Source organism: Crotalus tigris, unplaced genomic scaffold (genome assembly GCF_016545835.1).
Source record: "Crotalus tigris isolate CLP2741 ecotype Arizona unplaced genomic scaffold, ASM1654583v1 scf7180000018301.7375997, whole genome shotgun sequence".
NCBI classification, from domain to species: Eukaryota; Metazoa; Chordata; class Lepidosauria; order Squamata; family Viperidae; genus Crotalus; species Crotalus tigris.
Window position 1 is genome coordinate 6,169,538 of NW_024096931.1, and position 20,883 is coordinate 6,190,420.

The window sequence follows — 20,883 nt, forward strand, 5'->3', positions numbered from 1 at the left end:
TTTTGTCTTTCTTATTTGACAGTTGTTAAGTCCAGGCATTATGTGGCAGTGGCCTGCCTGTCTGTTTGAATTCTTTAGCACTTTAGTTTCTTCGTTTTATATGCTTTAACTGACGTAATATAAGAGTTGCCTAGATTGCAGCAGTTTTATATTTATAATTAAATAAATAACTAATGATAGAGACCTGATCCTAAAATATCCTGACATTTTTGCTACCACAGTCCAACCTGATTATAACTTACAGACCAACTGAAAGAGTTGGGCAGAGGATACCTTGCAAAACTGTTCTAAAAGGTTTATCGCTAAATAATATGGAAAGCAGAATCCTTCATCTGGCACTATGCTCTCTGACCTATGGTGCTGATAAATATGTCTATTTTCAGGTTGCTGCAATCTTTGGTATTAGTATTTAGTTTTTATTTATATTTAACCTTTGCTAAATGCTTGCATTATTTTTTAATTAACTTATATCAAAATCCATTCAAAATCGGAATCCTGGAGAAAAGGTAGAAGAACATATGGAAAATAGTTACTGGATGCCATTTTGCAAAAGGCAAAATATATTGAGATGGGTAGATAGATAGATAGATAGATAGATAGATAGATAGATAGATAGATAGATAGATAGATACGTAGATACATACATACATACATACATAGACAGATAGACAGACGATGGAGATGATGGATGATTGAGATAGAGACAGAGATAATGGATGATAGACAGATGATGGATGATTGATAGAGACAGATATGGCTGATAGACAGACAGACAGATGATGGATGATTGAGATAGAGACAGAGATAATGGATGATAGATAGATAGACAGACCCCTGTTCTAGTATGTATAATGTTCGTCTAGGATTAGAAAGGCTCAATTAAAACTCCAGTGAACCCAACAGGCAATTGAAATCACTGCTTCTCACTTTCAACCAATTTAATTCCCGGGGTTGTTAGAGGGTTTTAAAATAGTAATGTGGAGGAGAGGAACTTCTTGAGGAAAGACAGAATGTCCAAGCCAGATCCATCCTGTATACTCAGAGCTACGGATGGAACAGTGTCTGGAACAGAATCCTAGTATTCGTTTCCAGAAGGGATTAAAAAAAACAAATCTGGTATCTAGGTGTGAAATCTGGGTGTGACCCAATGAACTGTTGAAAGCCAGAGAGTGAAAACATTTCCTGCTTTTCTTTTCATGGGGAGAGAGGGAGGGAGGGAGGAAAGGAAAGGAAAGGAGGAAGAAAGGAAGGAAGGAAGGAAGGAAGGAAGGAAGGAAGGAAGGAAGGAAGGAAGGAAGGAAGGAGATGATAGATATATGATAGGATGGACAGATGGACGGACAGACAGATATAAATTATAGAGAGAGAAAGAGAGAAGGAAAGAGATGATAGATATATGATAGGATGGATAGACAGACAGAAAGGTATAGATTTTTTATAGAGAGAGAGAGAGAGAAGGAAAGAGATGATAGATATATTTATTTCTTCCATAAAGCCATTCACTCTGGGAGGTTTATAATAAGGCTTACTTCAGGGACCATTGTTAACCTGGCTGTGATTCTTTTTAAGCAGGCTTTTTGGTCTTTTCTGGAAATTAATAGGACCTCTTTGGAATTATAATTGATAACCTGAATTATCACAGAGTCCCAGTTGACCATTTAACAGCCTGAATCTGCAAAAAATCTTCAGCTTGCCGTCTTAATATTAAAGCCAATCAATCAGATATTTGATCAAGTTATAGAGTAGTGTCTCAGTTACAAAACTAGGCTATAGTCTCTTTTTTGGGCATCGTCCTGAAGCCATCCCATAAATAAAAGCTGAAATCTTTCCCCCAAGGCTTGCTGATGCACCAATGTTGTCACTTTTTTTTTTATGGCCGACTTTATTGAGCTTCTCTTGGGAACTTGACAACTCTACCATGGAGATGCCTACCGTGAAGAACACTTTGTTTCATGCCCTTCTCAATCTAACCTCAGAAGAATATCTTTCTCCGAGCAAACAGATTGTTTTAGAACAAGGTGGTCCCCCCTAGAAGCTTTAAATTCTAGCTCTGATCATTACTGGTAATTAATTAATTGTTGTTTGGCTGGAACATGACGAGTCGTGGTCATCATGTTCATCATCTGGAGAAGATCCGGTTGCTTATTTCTATCGTAGATAGTTGGCGGAGTTTGCTAGAGATAGATGTTCCCCAAAAAAACAACCCAACAAAACAAGTATGAGATCTGGATTTTATTTGGATAATTCAGGATATGTTGTTCTATTGCTAAGTTGTATCTTAACTCTTCATGACTCTATGGACCTCAGCCTGCCAGGCCCCATGTCCTCCACGGTCCCTCGGAGTTTGCCCAAACTCATGTTCATTGCAACAATGACCCTATTTAACCATCTCATCCTTTGCCGTCCCCTTCTCCTTTTGCCTTCCATCTTTCCCAACATCAGGGTCCTTTCCAGTGAGTCCTGGCTTCTCTTTTGTTGACCAATATATTTGAGCTTCAAATCATTTCTGGACATAGCACAGGGTTAAACTAAACAATGCAAACTTCTGACTTGGAAATACTTGGTCGATGTTCTGGCAACGGAGATAAGCAAACTGGGGCATTGTAGATTGACTCCCACAATCCTTTAGCATGGTCCACAGTATCTTGGGTTTGTGAGATGTGGTCCAAAACTGTAAATTGTGGCCAGAAACAAACAAACTGCATTTGGAGTCAGAGCCAGTGATCATGAGTGAACATTGTGATGGTCAAGTAATGAGCTGGCTGACCATGTATAGCTAGGATGCTCACTAAGCAGTTTTCAGTCAAAGGCTGCAGTTCTGAGGTTAATATGAGATGATCCAACCCTCACGTCACTAGTATATATGTAGCTCTCGACTTACAACCACAACAGCCCAAAAGTTCCATTGCTAAGTAAGACATGTATTAAGTGAGTTTTGCCCATTTTACAACCTTTCTTGCCACAGTTGTTAAGTGAACCACTGCAGTTATTAAATTAGTAGTAACTTGGTCTCTTCATACATTATCCTTAGTGAAGCATGCAAAACAGCGTTTGCATTTCTTGCGTTGGATGAGGAGAGCGCATCTTTCTCCTTCTGTCCTGGGCCACTTTTTACAGAGGCACGATTGGGGGTAGCAGAGCCTCAGATAGAAGATCGACACAGAAGAGTGGTGAGGACAGCTGAGAAGATTATAGGAAGCCCGAATAATATTGTTTACAAGAGCTTATATGTGTTGAGAGCTCAAAGCATTATTAGAGACCCCACACACCCACTTCACGGTCTATTTCTGTTGCTCCCCTCTGAGAGGAGGTTTAGAAGTATTTATAACAGTACTACGAGATTCTGTAACAGCTTTGTTCCTTGTGCCATCCGTCTTGTAAATTCGCAGGATTCTTTTTTTTTTTTTTTTGCCGTGTATGTGTATAGATTCGAACTAGATGGTGATGTTTCTCTGTGTCGTGTGTGTGTGTGTGTGTGTGTGTGAGTACATGAATAATGGTATTTTTCTGAGAGCTGAATGCAACAAAATTTCATTTTAATGTATGCTGATTAGTGTACATTTAAAGTGATAATAACGTTTCTATTCTATTCTATTACGTTCAATTCTATTCTGTTATTAATATACTGGTTAAGTGAACCGGGCCTCTCCATTGACTTGGCTTGTCAGAACGTTGCAGAAGGGGATCACATGACCCTGGGACAGTGCAACCGTCATAAATACATGCCAGTTGCCAAGCATCCAAATTTTGATGACCTGACCATGGAGATGCTGCAACAATCATAAGTGTGAGAAATGTTTTTTTTTTTTCCACAGTGTTTGTTGTAACATTCAATGGTCACTAAATCAATGGCTTGTAAGTTGAGGACTACCTGTAATTATATTGTTTCTCTCTCTTATAGCCCAAGTGGGGAAAACATCCTTGATCATGGCTCTGGTGGGTGAGGAGTTCCCTGAGGAGGTGAGTACGGGTTGCTGTTGCTGCATATAATAATAATAAAGATGGAAGGGACCTTGGAGGTCATCTAGTCCAACCAGTGTTGGAGCATTCACAACTTCTTGTTCCACTGATTAATTGTTCTAACTGTTAGTAAGTTTCTCCTTAGTTCTAGGTTGCTTCTCTCCTTGCTTAGTTTTCATCCTTTGCTTCTTGTCCTGCCTTCAGGTGCTTTGGAGAATAGCTTGACTCCCTCTTCTTTGGGGCAGCCCCTGGGATACTGGAAGGCTACTATCATGTCCCCCCTCGTCCTTCTCTTCATTAAACTAGACGTACCCAATTCCAGCAACCGTTCCTTATATGTTTTAGCCTCCAGTCCCTTAATTATCTTTGTTGCTCTTCTCTGCACTCTTTCTAGAGCAGTGCTTCTCAACGTTTGTGTGACGGCGACCCCCGTCACACAAACGTTCTGCGCAGGCGCGGCGCCGCGCGCATGGGGGCGGTGCCCCCATGCGCGACGTGCATGTGCGACGCCCCCATGCGTGATGCGCATGCACGGCGCCCCCATGCATGGCGTGCGTGCACGGCGGTGCCCATGCGCAATGCGTGTGCACGGCGCGCCCATGCGCAACGCGCATGCGCGGCGGCACCCCCATGCGCGGCGCGCGTGCGTGGCGCCGCCCCCACGCGCGGCGTGCGTGCGCAGCGCCGGCGCCGCGGAAAATGGCGGATCGCCACCTTTGGCGACCCCCGAAAAATGGTCGATCGACCCCAAATGGGGTCGCGACCCATAGGTTGAGAACCGCTGTTCTAGAGCCTCAACGTCTTTTTTACATCTTGGTGACCAAAACTGGATGCAGTGTTCCAAGTGTGGCCTTACCAAGGCATTGTAGAGTGGTATTAACACTTCACCTGATCTTTTTTATTATTATTATTAAAAAAGTTTTTATTTTCCATTTATTCATACAAAATACAATTCAATTAAAATAAATTCCTAACAAGTGATCTTGATTCTATCCCTCTGCTGCTGTTCTTACTCTGCCTTGCAGCCTTAAAACTTTCCCATAGAAACGTATGAGCAGGACAAACAATGTAAATAGATTTATACTACCTATGACATACAAGAAAAGAAAGAAGAAACTAAGACAGTCCTTCTTGCAGGACTTATAATGACCCTGGATGGTGGTTTTTGTTTTGTCCCCTTTTTTTAAATCTAGAGTCTATACGTGAGGGAAGTACACCGATAAATTGAGACAAGCCTTGATCATCTGAGAATAGCCAGTGATAACCCCTTTTCCCCTTCCAGGTTCCTCCTAGGGCCGAAGAGATCATAATCCCTGCAGATGTCACTCCTGAGAAAGTCCCCACCCACATTGTAGACTATTCAGGTAGGTCACGGGCATAAATGACAGGTGGATTTGTGGATAAAAAGCCAGGAATATGCCCCAAGCAGTGCCACATGGAAGGAGACAACATCACGGTTTACTGTGACGCCTGTCGGTTGAAAGGTTGGGATTCAGGCTGGAAGGTTTTTTTCCCCCTTCCCCTCTGTATTCGCACAATTTTATTTCTGTTTATTTGTATCCTGCCTTTATCACTTTTACAAATACCTCAAGGCGGTGAACGTATCCAACACACTTTCCTCTTCGTATTTTCCCCACAACAACCTTGTAAGGTGGGTTGAGCTGAGACAGAGGGACTGACCCAAAGTCACCCGGCTGCCTTTCATAGCTAAGGCAGGACTTGAACTCACGGTCTCCTGGTGATTGGCCTAAAGTCATCCAGCTGGCTTTCATGCCTAAGGTGGGACTACAACTCACGGTCGCCTGGTGATTGGCCTAACGTCATCCAGCCAGCTTTCATGCCCAAGGTGGGACTAGAACTCACGGTAGCCTGGTGATTGGCCTAACGTCATCCAGCCAGTTTTCATGCCTTAAGGCGGGACTAGAACTCACCGTCTCCTGGTGATTACCTAAAATCATCCAGCCAGCTTTTATGCCTAACAAGGGACTAGAACTCACGATCTTCTGGTGATTACCTAAAATTATCCAGCCGGCTTTCATGCCTAAGGTGGGACTAGAACTCACGGTCTCCTGGTGATTACCTAAAATCATCCAGCCAGCTTTCATGCCTAAGGTGGGACTAGAACTCACGGTCTCCTGGTGATTGACCTAAAGTCATCCAGCCAGCTTTTATGCCTAAAGTGGGACTAGAACTCACGGTCTCCTGCTTTCTAGCCTGATGCTTTAACCACGAGACCAAACTGGCTCTCTACCGTACCATACCTGAAAGTGAGCATCGAGCAAGAGCTCCTTCCTTCTCTGAGCAATAGATAGGGCCAACCTGGCCCCACTGTTGCCTGAACCTCCTATCTGTGGTGGATAGGATGCTTCTCACTTTGCACGTGGGTGAAAGATGGCAGGGCCAACTCACGTCCCTTTTGTGTCTCCTTTCAGAAGCCGAACAGACGGAAGAAGAGCTGCAAGAAGAGATTGCCAAGGTGATCCTAAGGTCTGGAGGGGTGGGGCGGGCCTGGGGCAGCTCCCCTCCCCCCTTCCTCTCTTTGCCTTCCTGAACGTAGACACCAAAACTCTTCCCAAATCCCACCCAAAGCCTGGTGGAAAGTAATCTGATCCGTTTGATCTTTGCTTCATCGATGCTTGTCAGTAGCAGCAGCGCTGTGAGAATTGAACCTACCAGCTTAAGTGAGAACCAGGCAGGAGAAGATTCAGAGGAGGAGCAGGAGCAGAAGTTCCTACTTCCTTGCAGAGAGCACAGATCGCTTAGCTTCAACAGGGCTACCATAGATAGACAGTTGTGTTGCCCTGGGAAGCCCCAAGCGATGTGGTGATAAAGCCCAAGGAACATTCAGTTCCAAAGATGGACATAGCAACCTGCCTATGGAGAAACAGAAAGAAGAGGGACTCAATCTATTTTACAAAGGCAGGACAAGAAGCAACGGATGGAAACCAATCAAGGAGAGAAGCAACTGAGAACTAAGGAGAAACTTCCTGACGGTGAGAACAATCAACCAGTGGAACGCCTTGCCTTCAGAAGTTGTAGGTGCTCCAACCCTGGAAGCTTTTAAGATGAGATTGGACAACCAGTTTTCTGAAAGGGTGCAGGGTCTCTTGTTTGTGTGGAGGGGTTGGACTGGAAGATCTCCAAGATCCCTTCCAACTCTGTTATTCTGAGAAGCAGGATATTAGACAGTAAGATCTTAGTTTTAACCCCACTAGATGGGCCAGACCAAGAATTCAACTCTACGGGAAGGCTAAAACTACTTTTATTGAGATTGGCGACAGTAAACAGGATCTTGCAAGTTTGATTGTTCTGTGCCTGCTCTTCCTTCTAACCTTCCAATGAATCAGGGAGGGAACTGCTTGACGCCTCTTCCAAGGGTTCTCTCATGGCTCTGGATTTTGAAAATGACCCTCCATCTGGGTAACAGTTCCTGCATTTTTCTGCCAAGGTCACCTTTCTTTTTACCTTCAGCAGAACTATCTCTCTGCCATGCTGGTATTCATAAATGGAGGGCATTATTGTGCCAACTGACTATAGCAGTGCATCAAACCATAGTTGGCTCATGTTGAGGGTGCTAAACCCAGCATTGAGGAGGCAAGTTCTTTGCACCAAAAATAATCTGGAGAGTGCAGGGCTAGGCAACCTTGGCTCTTTTAGGACTCATGGACTTCAACTCCCAGAACTCCTGAGCCAGCATGGCTCAGCTTGGAAAGTTTATTTATTTTTATTTATATGCCGCCCTGAGTCCTTTGGGATTGGGCGGCATATAAATAAAATTAAATACAAATACAAAAACCTCTCCCTTTCCCCTCAGCGTGGCTGGCTTAGGAATTCTGGGAGTTGAAGCCCACGAGTCATAAAAAAGCCAAGGTTGCCTACCCCTGGTCTAGAGAGTTCTGTGTTTTTTTTAGAACTGTGTCCCACTTTTTTCCATTGCAGGCAAACGTGGTCTGCATGGTCTATGACGTCACAGAGGAGGCCACCATTGACAAGGTAACACCACAGGCCTCTGAGGTGCCCATCCGCAAGTCCACAATTGTACTGCTTCTCCCTGCCTTGACTTTCCTACGCGAGGCCCCATGAATGTTCATGAGTGCTGTATCTCACGATGTTTCTTTGAAGGACCTCTGTTGCCTTGGGTGGGTGTTGATCTCGACTGGAGCTGGGGGACAAAGTCTTGATGTCATGGTTGGACTTGGGTGTCTTCTCAAGGGCTTATTTCTTAAAAAATCGGGGGAGGAGTCGGGGCATGGAGATTCTCCCTCCCACTTGCTTTTCCCTTCCTTTCCCCCCCAGATTCGGACAAAATGGATTCCAATGGTGAACGGTGGCATTGAGCGATGTGCCAGGTATCTAATGTCTTACAGGGTGGGTTGTGCTGCTTTGGTTCTCATAGGTCTGCTAATAAATCTCTTTTGGGGGTAGCATAGTGGCACAGCGGCTTAAAGACGCTGTATCTGCCGGCCAGAGATGGCGCTCCGGCTGTTCGAGCCCACGGTGGTGGAGTGAGCTCCTGTCATTTGCCCTAGCTCAGTGGTAGCACTCAGAGCCCTCTCTGTGGGCACGCATGCTGTCGCCCCAGCCCCGCCTCCCCCTGCAGCCCCCTCCTCACCAGCATCCCCCGGAGGAAAGTCGCCCCCGATTGCGGCCCGCATAGAGCAGCGCAGCCAAGGACATGGCAGCCGGGCAGCGGGGACAAGACTCCGCCCTTGCGCCCCGTCGTGCACAGTTGATGCTGCGGGGCGTGGGGGTGGACGTGGCTGCCATGGTGCTGCGGGGCTGTCTGAGCGATCTGCAGCGGGCCGTGGACGTGGGTGGCCCTGCGGGCAGGCAGGGCAGGGGTAGAGCTGGGGCGGGGCCAGTTTTGGGGCAAATCGGTCTCTAAAAGGTTCGCCATCACTGCCCTAGCTTCTGCCCAGCTAGCAGTTCGAAAGCATGTAAAACTGCAAGTAGATAAATAGGTACCACCTTTCTGGGAAAAGCTAGCAGTGTTCCGTGTGGAGCTGGTGCCGGATCTGTCTGGATGCGAGGCGAGGTTGGTGGAAGAAAGCACGGATGACCAAGCACCCCAAACGCTGCGAGCCAATTGGTGGAAAGCTGGTTCTCCCCCTTGTGGTGTACCATGGATAGCATGCCTGCCTGAACAAAATAAACTAGCAATCTTAGGTTGCCAGAACTACAGGTAGCCCTGGACGCACGATCGCAGTGGAGCCCGAAATTTCCGTTGCTAAGCGAGGTGGTTGTTAAAGTGAATTTTGCTCCGTTTTACGACCTTTCTCACCACCGTCGTTAAAGGAATCGCTGCAGTTGTTAAGTTAGTCACACGGTTGTTAAGTGAATATGGCTCCCCTCCCCCCATTGGCTGCTTGTCGGAAGGTCACAAAAGGGGGATCGCGTGAACCCGGGACACTGCGACCATCATAAATGTGAACCGGTTGCTCAGCTTGCAAATGTTGATCACGTGACCGTGGGGATGCGGCAACGGTCATCAGTTTGAAAAAAAGATCCTAAGTCACCTTTTTTCAGTGCCGCTGTCGCTTTGAGCGGTCACTGAACGAATTGTTGTAAGTTGAGGACTACCTGTACTGTGTGGTAAAAAGCGTTGTAGACCTCCTTGCCATGTGCTTTAAAATATATATATATATCCTCCACCCCACCCCTTTTCTGCTCAATAGGTCTCTCCAAAATGTTTTCTTCTTTTCAAGGATCCCCATCATCCTCGTGGGAAACAAGTCTGACCTGCACACCGGAAGCTCCATGGAAACCATCCTGCCCATTATGAACCAGTTCTCCGAGATCGAGACCTGCGTGGAGGTGAGGGATTGTGTGAACGTTGGCAGGGACATAATACAGACCTTCGACTCTGGGGTGAAGGAAAAGTGCTTTAGGACAGGGGTCCCCAACCCACAGCCCGCTACTGGGCCTTGAGCCATTTGGAACCGGGCCATGGAAGGGACGGGCAAGTGTGCGCACCGCATGTTCCATTTGCGTGAGTGGCAGGCAGGTGCACATGCCCACCACTTGCACAAATGGAGCTGCACACACACACGCGCTTGCCCACCACTCACGTGGAGCCATCCCTCTCCCCCCCACACACACACACACCGGGCCACAAAGCTGGAAAAGTTGAGGATCTCTGCTTTACGGGAGTTGAACTAGAACAGTGATGGCGAACCTTTTAGAGACCGAGTGCCCAAACTGCAACCCAAAACCCACTTATGTATCGTCGGGTGCCGGATTGGCGTAGCCCATTGGATGGGTGTGGCTTCGGTGGTAACAGCAGACTGGGTGGGACTAAAAAGTTCAATCAATCAATTCCAACTTTGTGAGATCTTTTTTTCCCCGCAAGATTGATTGAACCTTTTTTTTTTTTTTTTTGCACATGGTGGGGGAACCTAAAGCAAAAAGATTTTATAAAACCCAGCTGAAGGCCTAGGACTCGGGCAACGGCACCCGTGCCCACAGAGAGGGCTCTGCGTGCTACCCGTGGCATGTGTGCCATAGGTTCACCACCACGGCACTAGAAACTCCTCCACTGATTTAGTGGCAGCGCATATTTTGCATGCAGAAGACCCCAATTTTAGGCCACTTCTTCTGATATGATACGACGCCACATCAAAATTGTTCTTTCAGGGAGAATTGGAAGAAAAGAGGCTTCACTTTTAGTCTTTCCTTTGTGCCTGCTTGCATGGTCGTCCTCAGATTGAGAACTTTTGAATGTCGTTTCAGTATATCGGTTTTATTTACTGAATAGCACTTCCTGCTCTCTGAATCAGCTTCTCTCCCCCTCTTTCTACGCCAGTGTTCAGCGAAGAATCTGAAAAACATTTCTGAGCTTTTCTACTATGCGCAGAAAGCTGTTCTTCATCCAACTGCCCCTCTTTATGATCCAGAGGAGAAACAGGTAAAAACATCCGCATTATAACGTTGCTGTTAGTGTAGCAGGCAGGACTGGAACGAGTTAGGCAATCTTACTAGAACTTCTGATAAGTAAATTTCACTAAAGAAAAACTAGAAAACCGTGGCGAAAGATTTCTAATGACTACAGGTAATCCTTGACTTACAACAGTTCATTTAGTGACCGAAGTTACAACAGCGCTGGAAAAAAAAGTGGCTTATGACCTTTTCTCACACTTAACGACCGTTGCAGCATCCCCATGGTCACGTGATCAAAATTCAGAACGCTTGGCAGCTGACTCACGTTTATGACCGTTGTAGACTCCCGGAGTCACGTGATCTTCTTTTGCGACCTTCTGACACGCAAAGTCAACAGGGGAAGCCAGATTCACTTAGCAACCTTGTGACTAATTTAACAACTGCAGCGATTCACTTAACAACTGTGGCAAGAAAAATTGTAAAAAATGGAGTAAAATTCACTTAACAAATGTCTCGCTTAGCAACCTAAATGTGGGGTTCAGTTGTGGACGTAAGTCGAGGACTGCCTTTGTCTTTTGTAAATCTCTGGCTGGTTTTAGGTGGTATGGAGGGCTAGCCCCAATGCCATTTGCAGAGCCAGTAAATCTATGATTAAATCTTGGCTTTGTGTGACTACATGAGGCTTGGTGGCGCAGTGGTTAGAATGCGGTATTGCAGGCAAAAATCTGCCCACAGCCAGGAGTTCGATCCTGACCGGCTCAAGGCTGACTCAGCCTTCAGTCCTTCCAAGGTCAGTAAAGTGAAGACCCAGATTGTTAGGGGCGAGATGTTGACTCTAAACCAGAGGTCCCCAATCTTTTGGGCACCAGGGACCAGTTAAGTGGAGACAGGTTTTTCCACGGACCGGAGAGTGCGTGGTTTTGTGTGCTGCCTGCATCCCACAGATGGGGCTTTGCTTGTTTGTGAAGCCTGGTTGCTGGCATGCAGCGGCCCAGTACCGGTCCACGGACTGGGGATTGGGGACCCCTGCTCTAAACTGCTCAGTGAGTACTGCAAAGCCCTACGGAGCAGTATATAAGTCCAAGTGCTATTGCTATATACAATTTTGTTACTCTGTGGTACTAAACCAGCCTTCCTTAACCAGGTTGCTGGCCAGAACTGTGGACCTGATAGGAAATTCTGGCATTGGAGAGAACCCGCAGTGGGAAAAGATAGTCTTCCACCTGATGGTTTCCAGATCTAGTGGATTTCATCTTAAGTTTCTCAACCAAGTTGACCTTCCAGACGTTTGGTGCCCTTGGAGGAGCGCCAGTTTGGAGAAGACTATTCCAGACTCTTAGGCAGTGGTTCTCAACCTTTTTAATGCCGCGACCCCCAACCGGTCGTAAGTCGAGGACTGCTCAACTGATGCAGCACCGTTTGCAGAATGGGACTTTTGGCGGGCTCAGCAGGGCAGAGACAGCCTGGACAATTCCTATTGGCTTTGGAAAGCCAATAGAATTAGACTCTATTCAAGAGAGTCTCTTCTATTGGCTTTCCAAAGCCAATAGAATAAAAGGGAGTAGCACAGCTAAGGAAAAGGGGGAAAACTGGCGGACTGCATTGTTTGGCGACCCCCGTGAAATGGTCATTTGACCCCAAATGGGGTCCTGACCCACAGGTTGAGAACCATTGCTCTTAGGCAAAACAGCTTCTGTGCATCATGTTCTCCATCCCTCTGTGCCTGTGATGACAGCATTGTGGGAAATGCAAGGTATCAGCAGCTACTTCGTATTCCCTCTCTTTAAAATTCCCTCTCTCTCTTTCCCCTCTCTGTTTGGTCAGTTAAGGCCAGCATGTGCGCAAGCGCTCACTCGGATTTTCAACATGTCTGATCAAGACAACAACCAGATCCTAAGTGATGAAGAACTGAACTATTTCCAGGTACCGTTTTGTTTTCAACGGGGGGAAGCCGGAGGGGGGTTGGGGTGGAGGAACAAACTGGAAATCTTTGTGTATTCTCAGAATGTCTGTTGGTACCAAATCTGATGCCCTGTCTGGATATGTTGAGATTTGTAACCTTATGGGGGAGCTTCAGTCCTTTTTTGCTTTCAATAGGCATAGTTCTTTAACAGCAGTACAGATAGTCCTCAACTTACGACCACAGTTGGACCCCAGATTTCTGCAGCTAAGCAAAACATTTGTTGCATGAGTTTTGCCCCATTTCACAAGCTTTCTTGCCCTGTTGATTAACTGCAGTTGTTAAGTTAGTAACACAATTTGTTAAGTGAATCTGGCTTTCCCGTTGATTTTCGCTTGTCAGAACGGCGTAAAAGCGGATCACAGGACCCCAGGACACTATGCAACCGTCATAAATACAAGCCAGTTGCCAAGCATCCAAATTTTGATCACATGATCTTGGGGAATGCTGCAATGGCCACGAGTGTGAACAACGGTTGTAACTTCAAACGGTCAGTAAATGGCCTGTTGTAAGTTGAGGACTACTTGTATTTCAGATCTGAAAGCAATTTCCAGGCATCTCTTGATTCCTCAGTCGTTGACTTTGAGAGAATTTGGAATATATCCAAGCTGAATATGGAACATCCCAACTTTCCAGCAGCAGCTGAGCTGTTACAGTAGTGGGCAAAATTGTGGAAACCTTTTGGGAAAAGTGTACAGTAGAAATGCCACCTTTGGTTAAGTTTCCACCCATTTTTCTTCTAATTTCTTTATAACTGTAGCCTTGTTCACTTAATAATACTATTTTACATCGCTTTCTGGGCAACCTGTCAACTCTTTGCACCATGAGTTTAATTTTATTACGTTTTACAAGCTCACTAAATAAAGAACACAAAAAAACCCCAACCAACTTGATAGCGATCACACAACATACTGACAAATGTCCTCCTCTCAGCTTTAATACATGACATCAATAACTGAATCCTACTGTGATCTGATTGGCTCATTGCCAAAACAAGATGACACCCGATTGGCTCTCTAAACACTCATGCTCATTGGCTATAATCAGATGAAGGAAAGCTTCCCGATATCAACCTAAGCAAGTTGTGCTTCCTTTTTCTGGTTATTTGGCTATAACTTTTCATAGAATACAGTACAGATAATTGAACAAACTACATTGCATTACATTCTCAATTAAATTATCTTTCCATTGATATATAATTTTATGGTACTACTCCAAAAAATTGGTGTTATTAGCCATCAAACATCAAAAGTACACTTTTCCCAAAAGGTTTCCACAATTTTGGCCATTACTGTACCTTTTCTCTGAGTCTATACGATGCTTCTATTTGTTCTTTTATGCATAGACCTGTTCCTTTTTGTGACTGACCTCCTTGTTTTTTTGGGGAAGTAGAAGTCCTGTTTTGGAAACCCGTTGGCTCCTCAAGCTCTGGAAGATGTAAAAATGGTGGTGTGGAAGAACACAACAGATGGTGTCCAGGACAATGGCCTTACACTCAATGGTAAATACAGCAGTCCACTCTTTAAGTAGCTGGCCCCGGAAATGATGGAAAAAAAGATGCTGAGACTCTAGAAAGAGCACGGAGAAGAGCAACAAAGAGGATGTTTAGGAGCCTGGAGACTAAAACGTATGAGGAAGGGTTGCAGGAATTGGATATGTCTAGTTTAATGAAAAGAAAGTTTAGGGATGACATGATAGCAGTCTTCCAATATTTGAGGGGCTGCCCCAAAGAAGAGGGAGTCTGGCTATTTTTCAGAGCACCTAAAGGCAGGACAAGAAGCGACGGATGGAAACTAATCAAGGAGAGAAGCAACCTAGAAAATTCCTGGCAGTTAAAATTCATCAGTGGAACAGCTTGCCTCCAGATGTTGTAGGTGCTCCAGATGTTGTGGGTGGAGGTTTTTAAGAAGAGATTGTCCAATGGTATTTTTCAGACAATTGTCTGGAAGGGTATAGGGTCTCCTGCTTGAGCAGGGGGTTGGACTAGAAGACCTCCAAAGTCCCTTCCAACTCTGTTATTCTGTTGTGTTCTGCTCTGTTCCTCCTCAGAGGTTGAGAAGACTCAAATCTATCCCCTATGGCAGGGGTAGTCAACTTTGGCTCTTCTATGACTGGTAGACTTCAACTCCCAGAATTCCTGAGCCAGCATGGCTCAGCTTGGAAACCTCTCCCTTTCCCCTCAGCATGGCTGGCTCAGGAATTCTGGGAGTTGAAGTCCACGAGTCATAAAAGAGCCAAGGTTGCCTACCCCTGCACTATGGGGTATCTTTGTTGTATGTTCTGAACAATACCCTTGTAACCCCCCCCCCTTGTCTCTCCCCAGGCTTTCTTTTCCTCAACACCCTCTTCATCCAGAGAGGCCGTCACGAGACTACATGGACCATTCTCCGCCGCTTTGGCTATGACGATGCCCTGGAGCTGACTGATGACTATCTCTGCCCAGTGTGAGTCAGCTTGAATCCTCGACTTACAACTTAAGAACGGAAGCCATTTGCTTAATGTCCATGGCAAAAAAAAAAGTCCTAAAATTGGACATGGCTTCCCTTAACATCTGCCAGTGGAAATTCTGGTCCCAGTTATGGTCATACCGTGTTTCCCCGAAAGTAAGGCCTACTCCAAAAATAAGCCCTAGTTTTGGGATGAGGCGCATGCTTAAAAATCAAGCTAGCGCGAGGATGGGGGTGTGGAGCTGCCCCACCCACCCCACACCCACTTACCTGGCAGACTTCTGAGGCCTCTTCTGCAGCCAGGCCTGCATTTTCATCACAGGGCTTTCCAGAAGACCTCTGCACCCAAGAACCGAACTACTGATGGTTTGTAGGTGGTTTGTAGTAGTTGGAAAAATTGTCGGGACTGCAGGATCTGCTTCAAATTCTGCTCTTGTTTCGTTCAGGATCCGAGTACCTCAGGACTGCTCCACAGAGCTCAACCACTTTGGTTACCAGTTCCTCCAACGGATGTTTGAGAAACATGACAAGGTAAGTGGTGGAGAGGCCGAAACAGTGTCTCCATGGTGGGTTGTGTGTTTTTCCCCCATAGAGGCTGCCTAATGGTTGATCCCATAACTTGCCAGGGACGACTGATCCTGAAGCAATGCTCTTTAAAAAAAAAAAAAAAGCTTGACTTCCTTTCGTGGAAGCCCTAGATCAAGGGTAGGCAAGCTTGGCTCTTTTATGACTCGTGGACTTCAACTCCCAGAATTCCTGAGCCAGCCATGTTGAGGGGAAAGGGAGAAGTTTCCAAGTTGAGCCATGCTGGCTCAAGAATTCTGGGAGTTGAAGTCCACGAGTCATCAAGGGAGCCATAGTTCCCCTATGCTGGCTCAGGAATTCTGGGAGTTGAAGTCCACGAGTCATAAAAGAGCCAAGGTTGCCTCCCCCTAGATTGTCCTTGAGGGGGAATTAGCATTCTTCCTTGAGCTTTTCTCAAAATCGGTGAAAAACTGTACCCCTGAATTTCGGCCATGTGGTCTTGGCAAGCTTTCCTGAGCTGGAAATATGAGACGGGCAAGAGATTGGGTATCTACTGTAGCTGATTTGTGTCCACTCAAGAGAACGTGCCTTGCTCAGTCAAGTTGTCCATGTGATTCCTCCAGGGCTGTGTTTCTCAACTTTGGCAACTTTAAGGTGTGTGTGGACTTCAGAATTCCACAGCCAGCAAGGTTGAGAAAGACTGCTCCAAAATATCGAATCCATAGTCCTCCTTCTCCTTCATGCTCCTTGTGCCAATGTGCTGCTTTCAACATACCAGTTCCAATTCCCAGTCATGCTTACAAATGGCATCAATACGGCAGCCCTCTCCTACAGATCTTCACTGTTCCCCTCTCTCTGCTTCCCAAACACACCGACTCTGTCTTTTGCAAGAGCATTTCCTGTTTGGCCAGCCATTAGATCAGTCGGGTTCAAATTTGCATCGATGGGCAGAGTACAAGGATCCTACAACATTTTGCTGGGTGCAAAAACCACGCATAGTGATTAACGGGCTGCATTAATATAGAATTTGGATTTCTGGTAATATGTCGCTTGGAGGACTTGTCTGCTCAATCTTGGTTCTTCCTGTATACCACGGGTCCTCAAACTTGGCCCTTTTATGACTTGTGGACTTCAACGCCCAGAATTCCTCAGCCAACACGCTGGCTGAGAAATTCTGGGAGTTGAAGTCCACAAGTCATAAAAGGGCCCAGTTGGAAGACCCCTGCTGTAGACTCAGGAAGACGTGTTCCTCTGCAGTTTTATCATTCTCCAGTCTAGCAAAAGTGGTGATAGCAATGTCAGGAAAGGTCTTTGTAGCCCTATCTAAGTTCAGATGATGAAAGCTACGACAATAGACTTTTGAGAGAATGGGAAGAGAAAACAGAGGCTGTAAAAAGACTTGACGTGTCAATCTGAAAGTTCCCTCTGTTGGGAAAGAAAATAGGAGAGGAGTCACATCCCATCAGTTTGAGAGCTGGAAGGGAAGGAAAGCTGTCCTGCTCCTTTGACCGCAGCATGAAACTCAGGGGTCTTCAAACCTGGCCCTTTTATGACATGTGGACTTCAACTCCCAGAATTCCTCAGCCAGTCCACAAGTCACAAAAGGGCCAAGTTCGAAGACCCCTGATTAAGCTGTTCCTCCTCTTGAAGGCATCTTGCCCAGGAAGAAAGAAGTCAGAACTCCTTACTTCTCTGTTGGTGATGGCAAGCAGCCATCATAGGACAATTGGCAGGAGAGACAGGAGCGGAAGGCCACTTTGTGGCCATTTCTGTCTCCAGCCCTTCTCCAGCATTTGACTAAAGGCAGGAAAAGCCTCCACGCAGCTTTGGATCTGGCTACTCCGCCCAAAACATGCCAAGATGCTAAGGGCAAGGGCACCACACCCTGATCACTTTGCAGCTGAACTTGTCGAAGGAGCAGAGGGCTTCTCAGGATGCTGTAGGCATGGTGGGCTTGCCGGCCTGTAGCAAGGGAGAGCTGCCGCTCAGGGGCTGTTGTCTTCCCTCTGGCCTGTAGGACCGTGACGGCGCCCTCTCGCCCGGCGAGCTGCAGAACTTCTTTGGTGTGTTCCCCTATATCCCCTGGGGATCTGAGCTCTACCACACGGTATGCACCACAGATAAAGGCCTGCTTTCCCTGCATGGATTCCTCTGCCAGTGGACGTAAGCGCAGCCTCTCTCTGCCCCCCTGTCAGACTACTTGTCCTCCCCTCCATGGGCGGCCTGTAACAGGTGCGCTTCTCTCTCTCTCTCTGTGCTTGGATTTCCCCCCAGGCTGGTTGCCTACCTGGACGTCCATCGCTGCTTAGAACACTTGGGCTACCTGGGGTACCCCATCTTCTCTCAGCAGGACTCCCAGATTTACGCCATCACAGGTAAATCAGCTGCTGAGCTGATTTCTAAGTTCAAGTACTGTGCAGCTAGTCCTCAACATAGAGGTCGGCTTACCACCGTTCATTTCGTGGCCATTCAAAGTTACAATTTATGTCTGGTTTTTTTTTCACACTTACGACCGTTGCAGCCTCTCCCTGGTCACGAGATCGAAATTCAGATGCTTAGCCAGCGGCTCACATTTATGACAATGGCAGCGTCCTGTGATTCCCCTTTTACAATCTTCTGAGAAGCAAAATCAGTGGGGAAGCCAAGTTCACTTAGCAACCGTTTTACGAGCTTAACCGTGGTCGTAAAATGGGGCAAGATTCACTTAATTGTCTCACTTAGCGGCAGAAATGTTGCGTTCAGTTGCGATCATAAGTCAGGTACTACGTGTACAGCAGTTTGTTTAGTGGCCGCTCGGAGTTAACTGCACTGGAAAAGGTGACTTAACAACCGGTCCTTGCATTTAGCGACCGTCGCAACGTTCCCACAGTCACATGATCAAAATTGGGACACTTGGCAACTCACATGTAACTATGTCGGTTGCAGCGTCCCAGGGTCACGCGATCCCCGTTTGCAACTTCCCCAGCCGGCTTCCAACAGGCAGAGTCAAGGGGGGAAGCCGGATTTGTTTAACAACCATGTGGTTCACCTAACAACTGCAATAATTTCGCTTAACAACCCAGGCGGGAAAAACGGTCATCAAGTCAGGCGCGACTCATTTCACCCCCTAGCTTAGCAATAAGAAATTCTTGACCCAGTAAGTCAAGATGTCAGGATAATGATTTCACAGCTAAACAGCTTATGTCATGATGTAATAATGTAAGGTGGATGATGCACGAATAGGAATGACTCAGTAGGATCTGTGTCTGTGCCTTTAAGAGTCTTGAGTATAAAAGGGAAGTTTTTCGGTAGAGTATTCCTTGTCCGTTTGACTGCCGTAATTGCTGTGCATTGGAGTTTGCTGTTTCACCACATGTATGTATCTTGTTTTTAGGGTATATCTGTAGATACAGTGTAATATAAACCACCATTTAATACAGACCACTGTTCACTGTATTTACTCCTGGGTTACCTCAGCGCAATAACACAAGGACTACCTATATAGCATGGGAACTAGGGTACCGCCAGACCTGGCCAAAGCCTACAGAATGAATCCGCTGCCTGGAATTCAGCTCGCTGCAAAGGCAGGAAGTTGGGAAGGCAGGTTCATTATCCTTTCTCATCCACCTCTCCATTTTGTTCTAGTCACCCGGGAAAAAAAGGTGGACTTGGAGAAAGGCCAGACCCACCGGAACGTCTTCCTCTGCAAAGTGATCGGGTCACGAGGGGCCGGCAAGTCGGCTTTCCTGCAGGCCTTTCTAGGCAAGGATGTGGGGGTAAGTCCTGGCAGAGAACAGCGCCCGCTATTTAAGTCTTCCATTCAGATTCTTCTCAGTTCAGACCAGTACAGAATCGGGGTGAGCTTTGACGGTTGATCCCAAGAGGCCTCTAAATCAGTGTTTCTCAACCTCGGCGACTTTTAAGATGTGTGGAGTCCAACTCCCAGAATTCCCCAGCCAGTAATGGTGGCTGAGGAACTCTGGGAGTTGAAGTCCACATCTCTTAAATGTTGCCGAGGTTGAGAAACATTGCCCTAGACCGGGGGGTCTTTAAACTTGGCCCTTTTATGACTTATGGACTTCCAGAATTGGGACTGGCTGAGGAATTCTGGGAGTTGAAGTCCACAAGTCATAAAAGGGCCAAGTTTGAAGACCCCTGCCCTAGACTCCCAGCAAGCTATTTCAGGCGGGTGATATACCACATTCCTGCCCCCTGAACTTGGTTCATCCAGTCCTAGCCCATTGCCTTAACCACAACCCCACGCTGGCTTTTTTCCACATGCCAGTCCTTGGAATTTGAGGGGCAGTGATTTCTTACGATGTCTTAATTGAGGCCCAAGGAAGCCCAAATCATTCTAGGCTTCCAGAATGCAGCCTATCCCCTCTTCTAAATGTGTTTTTTTGTGGGGTGGGGCTGGTTCTGGACTACTAAAAGTCCAAGAATTCTCGGTTTTCAGGATTGTTGAAATGGCATTCCCAAGTATCTAGACAGTATCAGGTTGGAAGAGATACACAATCATCAATATTCTTCCTTCCTTCCTTCCTTCCTTCCTTCCCTCCCTCCCTCCCTCCTTCCTTCCTTCCTCCCTCCTTTATTCCTTCCTTCCCTCCTTCACTCCCTCACCACCTTCCTTCTCTTCCTCCCTCCCTCCACATCAAAATTAATCTTCCTTCTTTCTTTTACATCAAAATCAATCTTTCTTCCTCATCAAAACCATCCTTCCTTCATGTTTCAGGTCCAGAGTGAATCCAAGGAAAACAGATCGCCCTATTCAATTAATACGGTGCTGGTCAATGGACAGGAAAAGCATTTAATTGTAAGTGCAATCTATTGATTCATTTTTTTAAAAAAAAATCCCCGATGCATATGATGAGTGAACCGTTGTTTAGTCAGAAAGTATCCGGATGGTTCAGAAAAAAATATGAATCTCCTCTGTGTTGTCTCTGCAGCTGCAGGAGATTGAGGCGGACGGGGAATTTGCTAAGACCTCTGACACAGCTTGTGATGTTGCCTGCTTCTTGTACGACGTGGCAGACCACAAGTCTTTTAATTACTGTGCTAATATTTATAAGGTAAGTTTTTCTGCCTGGTTTCAGAAGCAGTAGGTCTCCAAAGTCTAATGGCTGAAATTTAATT

The 20,883-nt window shown here is 46.3% G+C and overlaps 1 protein-coding gene across 3 annotated transcripts in view; it reads left to right on the forward strand.

Annotated features, from left to right (window-relative positions):
• The window catches only part of RHOT2 (ras homolog family member T2), a 36,994-nt gene that overhangs the window by 4,232 nt on the left and 11,879 nt on the right, over positions 1-20,883 (forward strand). For 2 of the 3 annotated variants that reach the window (XM_039349848.1, XM_039349847.1), the window contains exons 2-17: positions 3,902-3,960; positions 5,243-5,324; positions 6,393-6,436; positions 7,900-7,953; positions 8,257-8,309; positions 9,666-9,774; positions 10,763-10,864; positions 12,661-12,759; positions 14,189-14,297; positions 15,120-15,240; positions 15,690-15,774; positions 17,786-17,931; positions 18,043-18,143; positions 19,393-19,523; positions 20,483-20,563; positions 20,697-20,819. In XM_039349848.1, the coding sequence (XP_039205782.1) occupies positions 3,928-3,960; positions 5,243-5,324; positions 6,393-6,436; positions 7,900-7,953; positions 8,257-8,309; positions 9,666-9,774; positions 10,763-10,864; positions 12,661-12,759; positions 14,189-14,297; positions 15,120-15,240; positions 15,690-15,774; positions 17,786-17,931; positions 18,043-18,143; positions 19,393-19,523; positions 20,483-20,563; positions 20,697-20,819 (1,473 nt within the window). In that variant the 5' untranslated portion in view covers positions 3,902-3,927. Of the gene's footprint in view, positions 1-3,901; positions 3,961-5,242; positions 5,325-6,392; positions 6,448-7,899; positions 7,954-8,256; positions 8,310-9,665; positions 9,775-10,762; positions 10,865-12,660; positions 12,760-14,188; positions 14,298-15,119; positions 15,241-15,689; positions 15,775-17,785; positions 17,932-18,042; positions 18,144-19,392; positions 19,524-20,482; positions 20,564-20,696; positions 20,820-20,883 lie in introns of those variants that run through there. The other variant, XM_039349849.1, reaches the window with a different exon arrangement.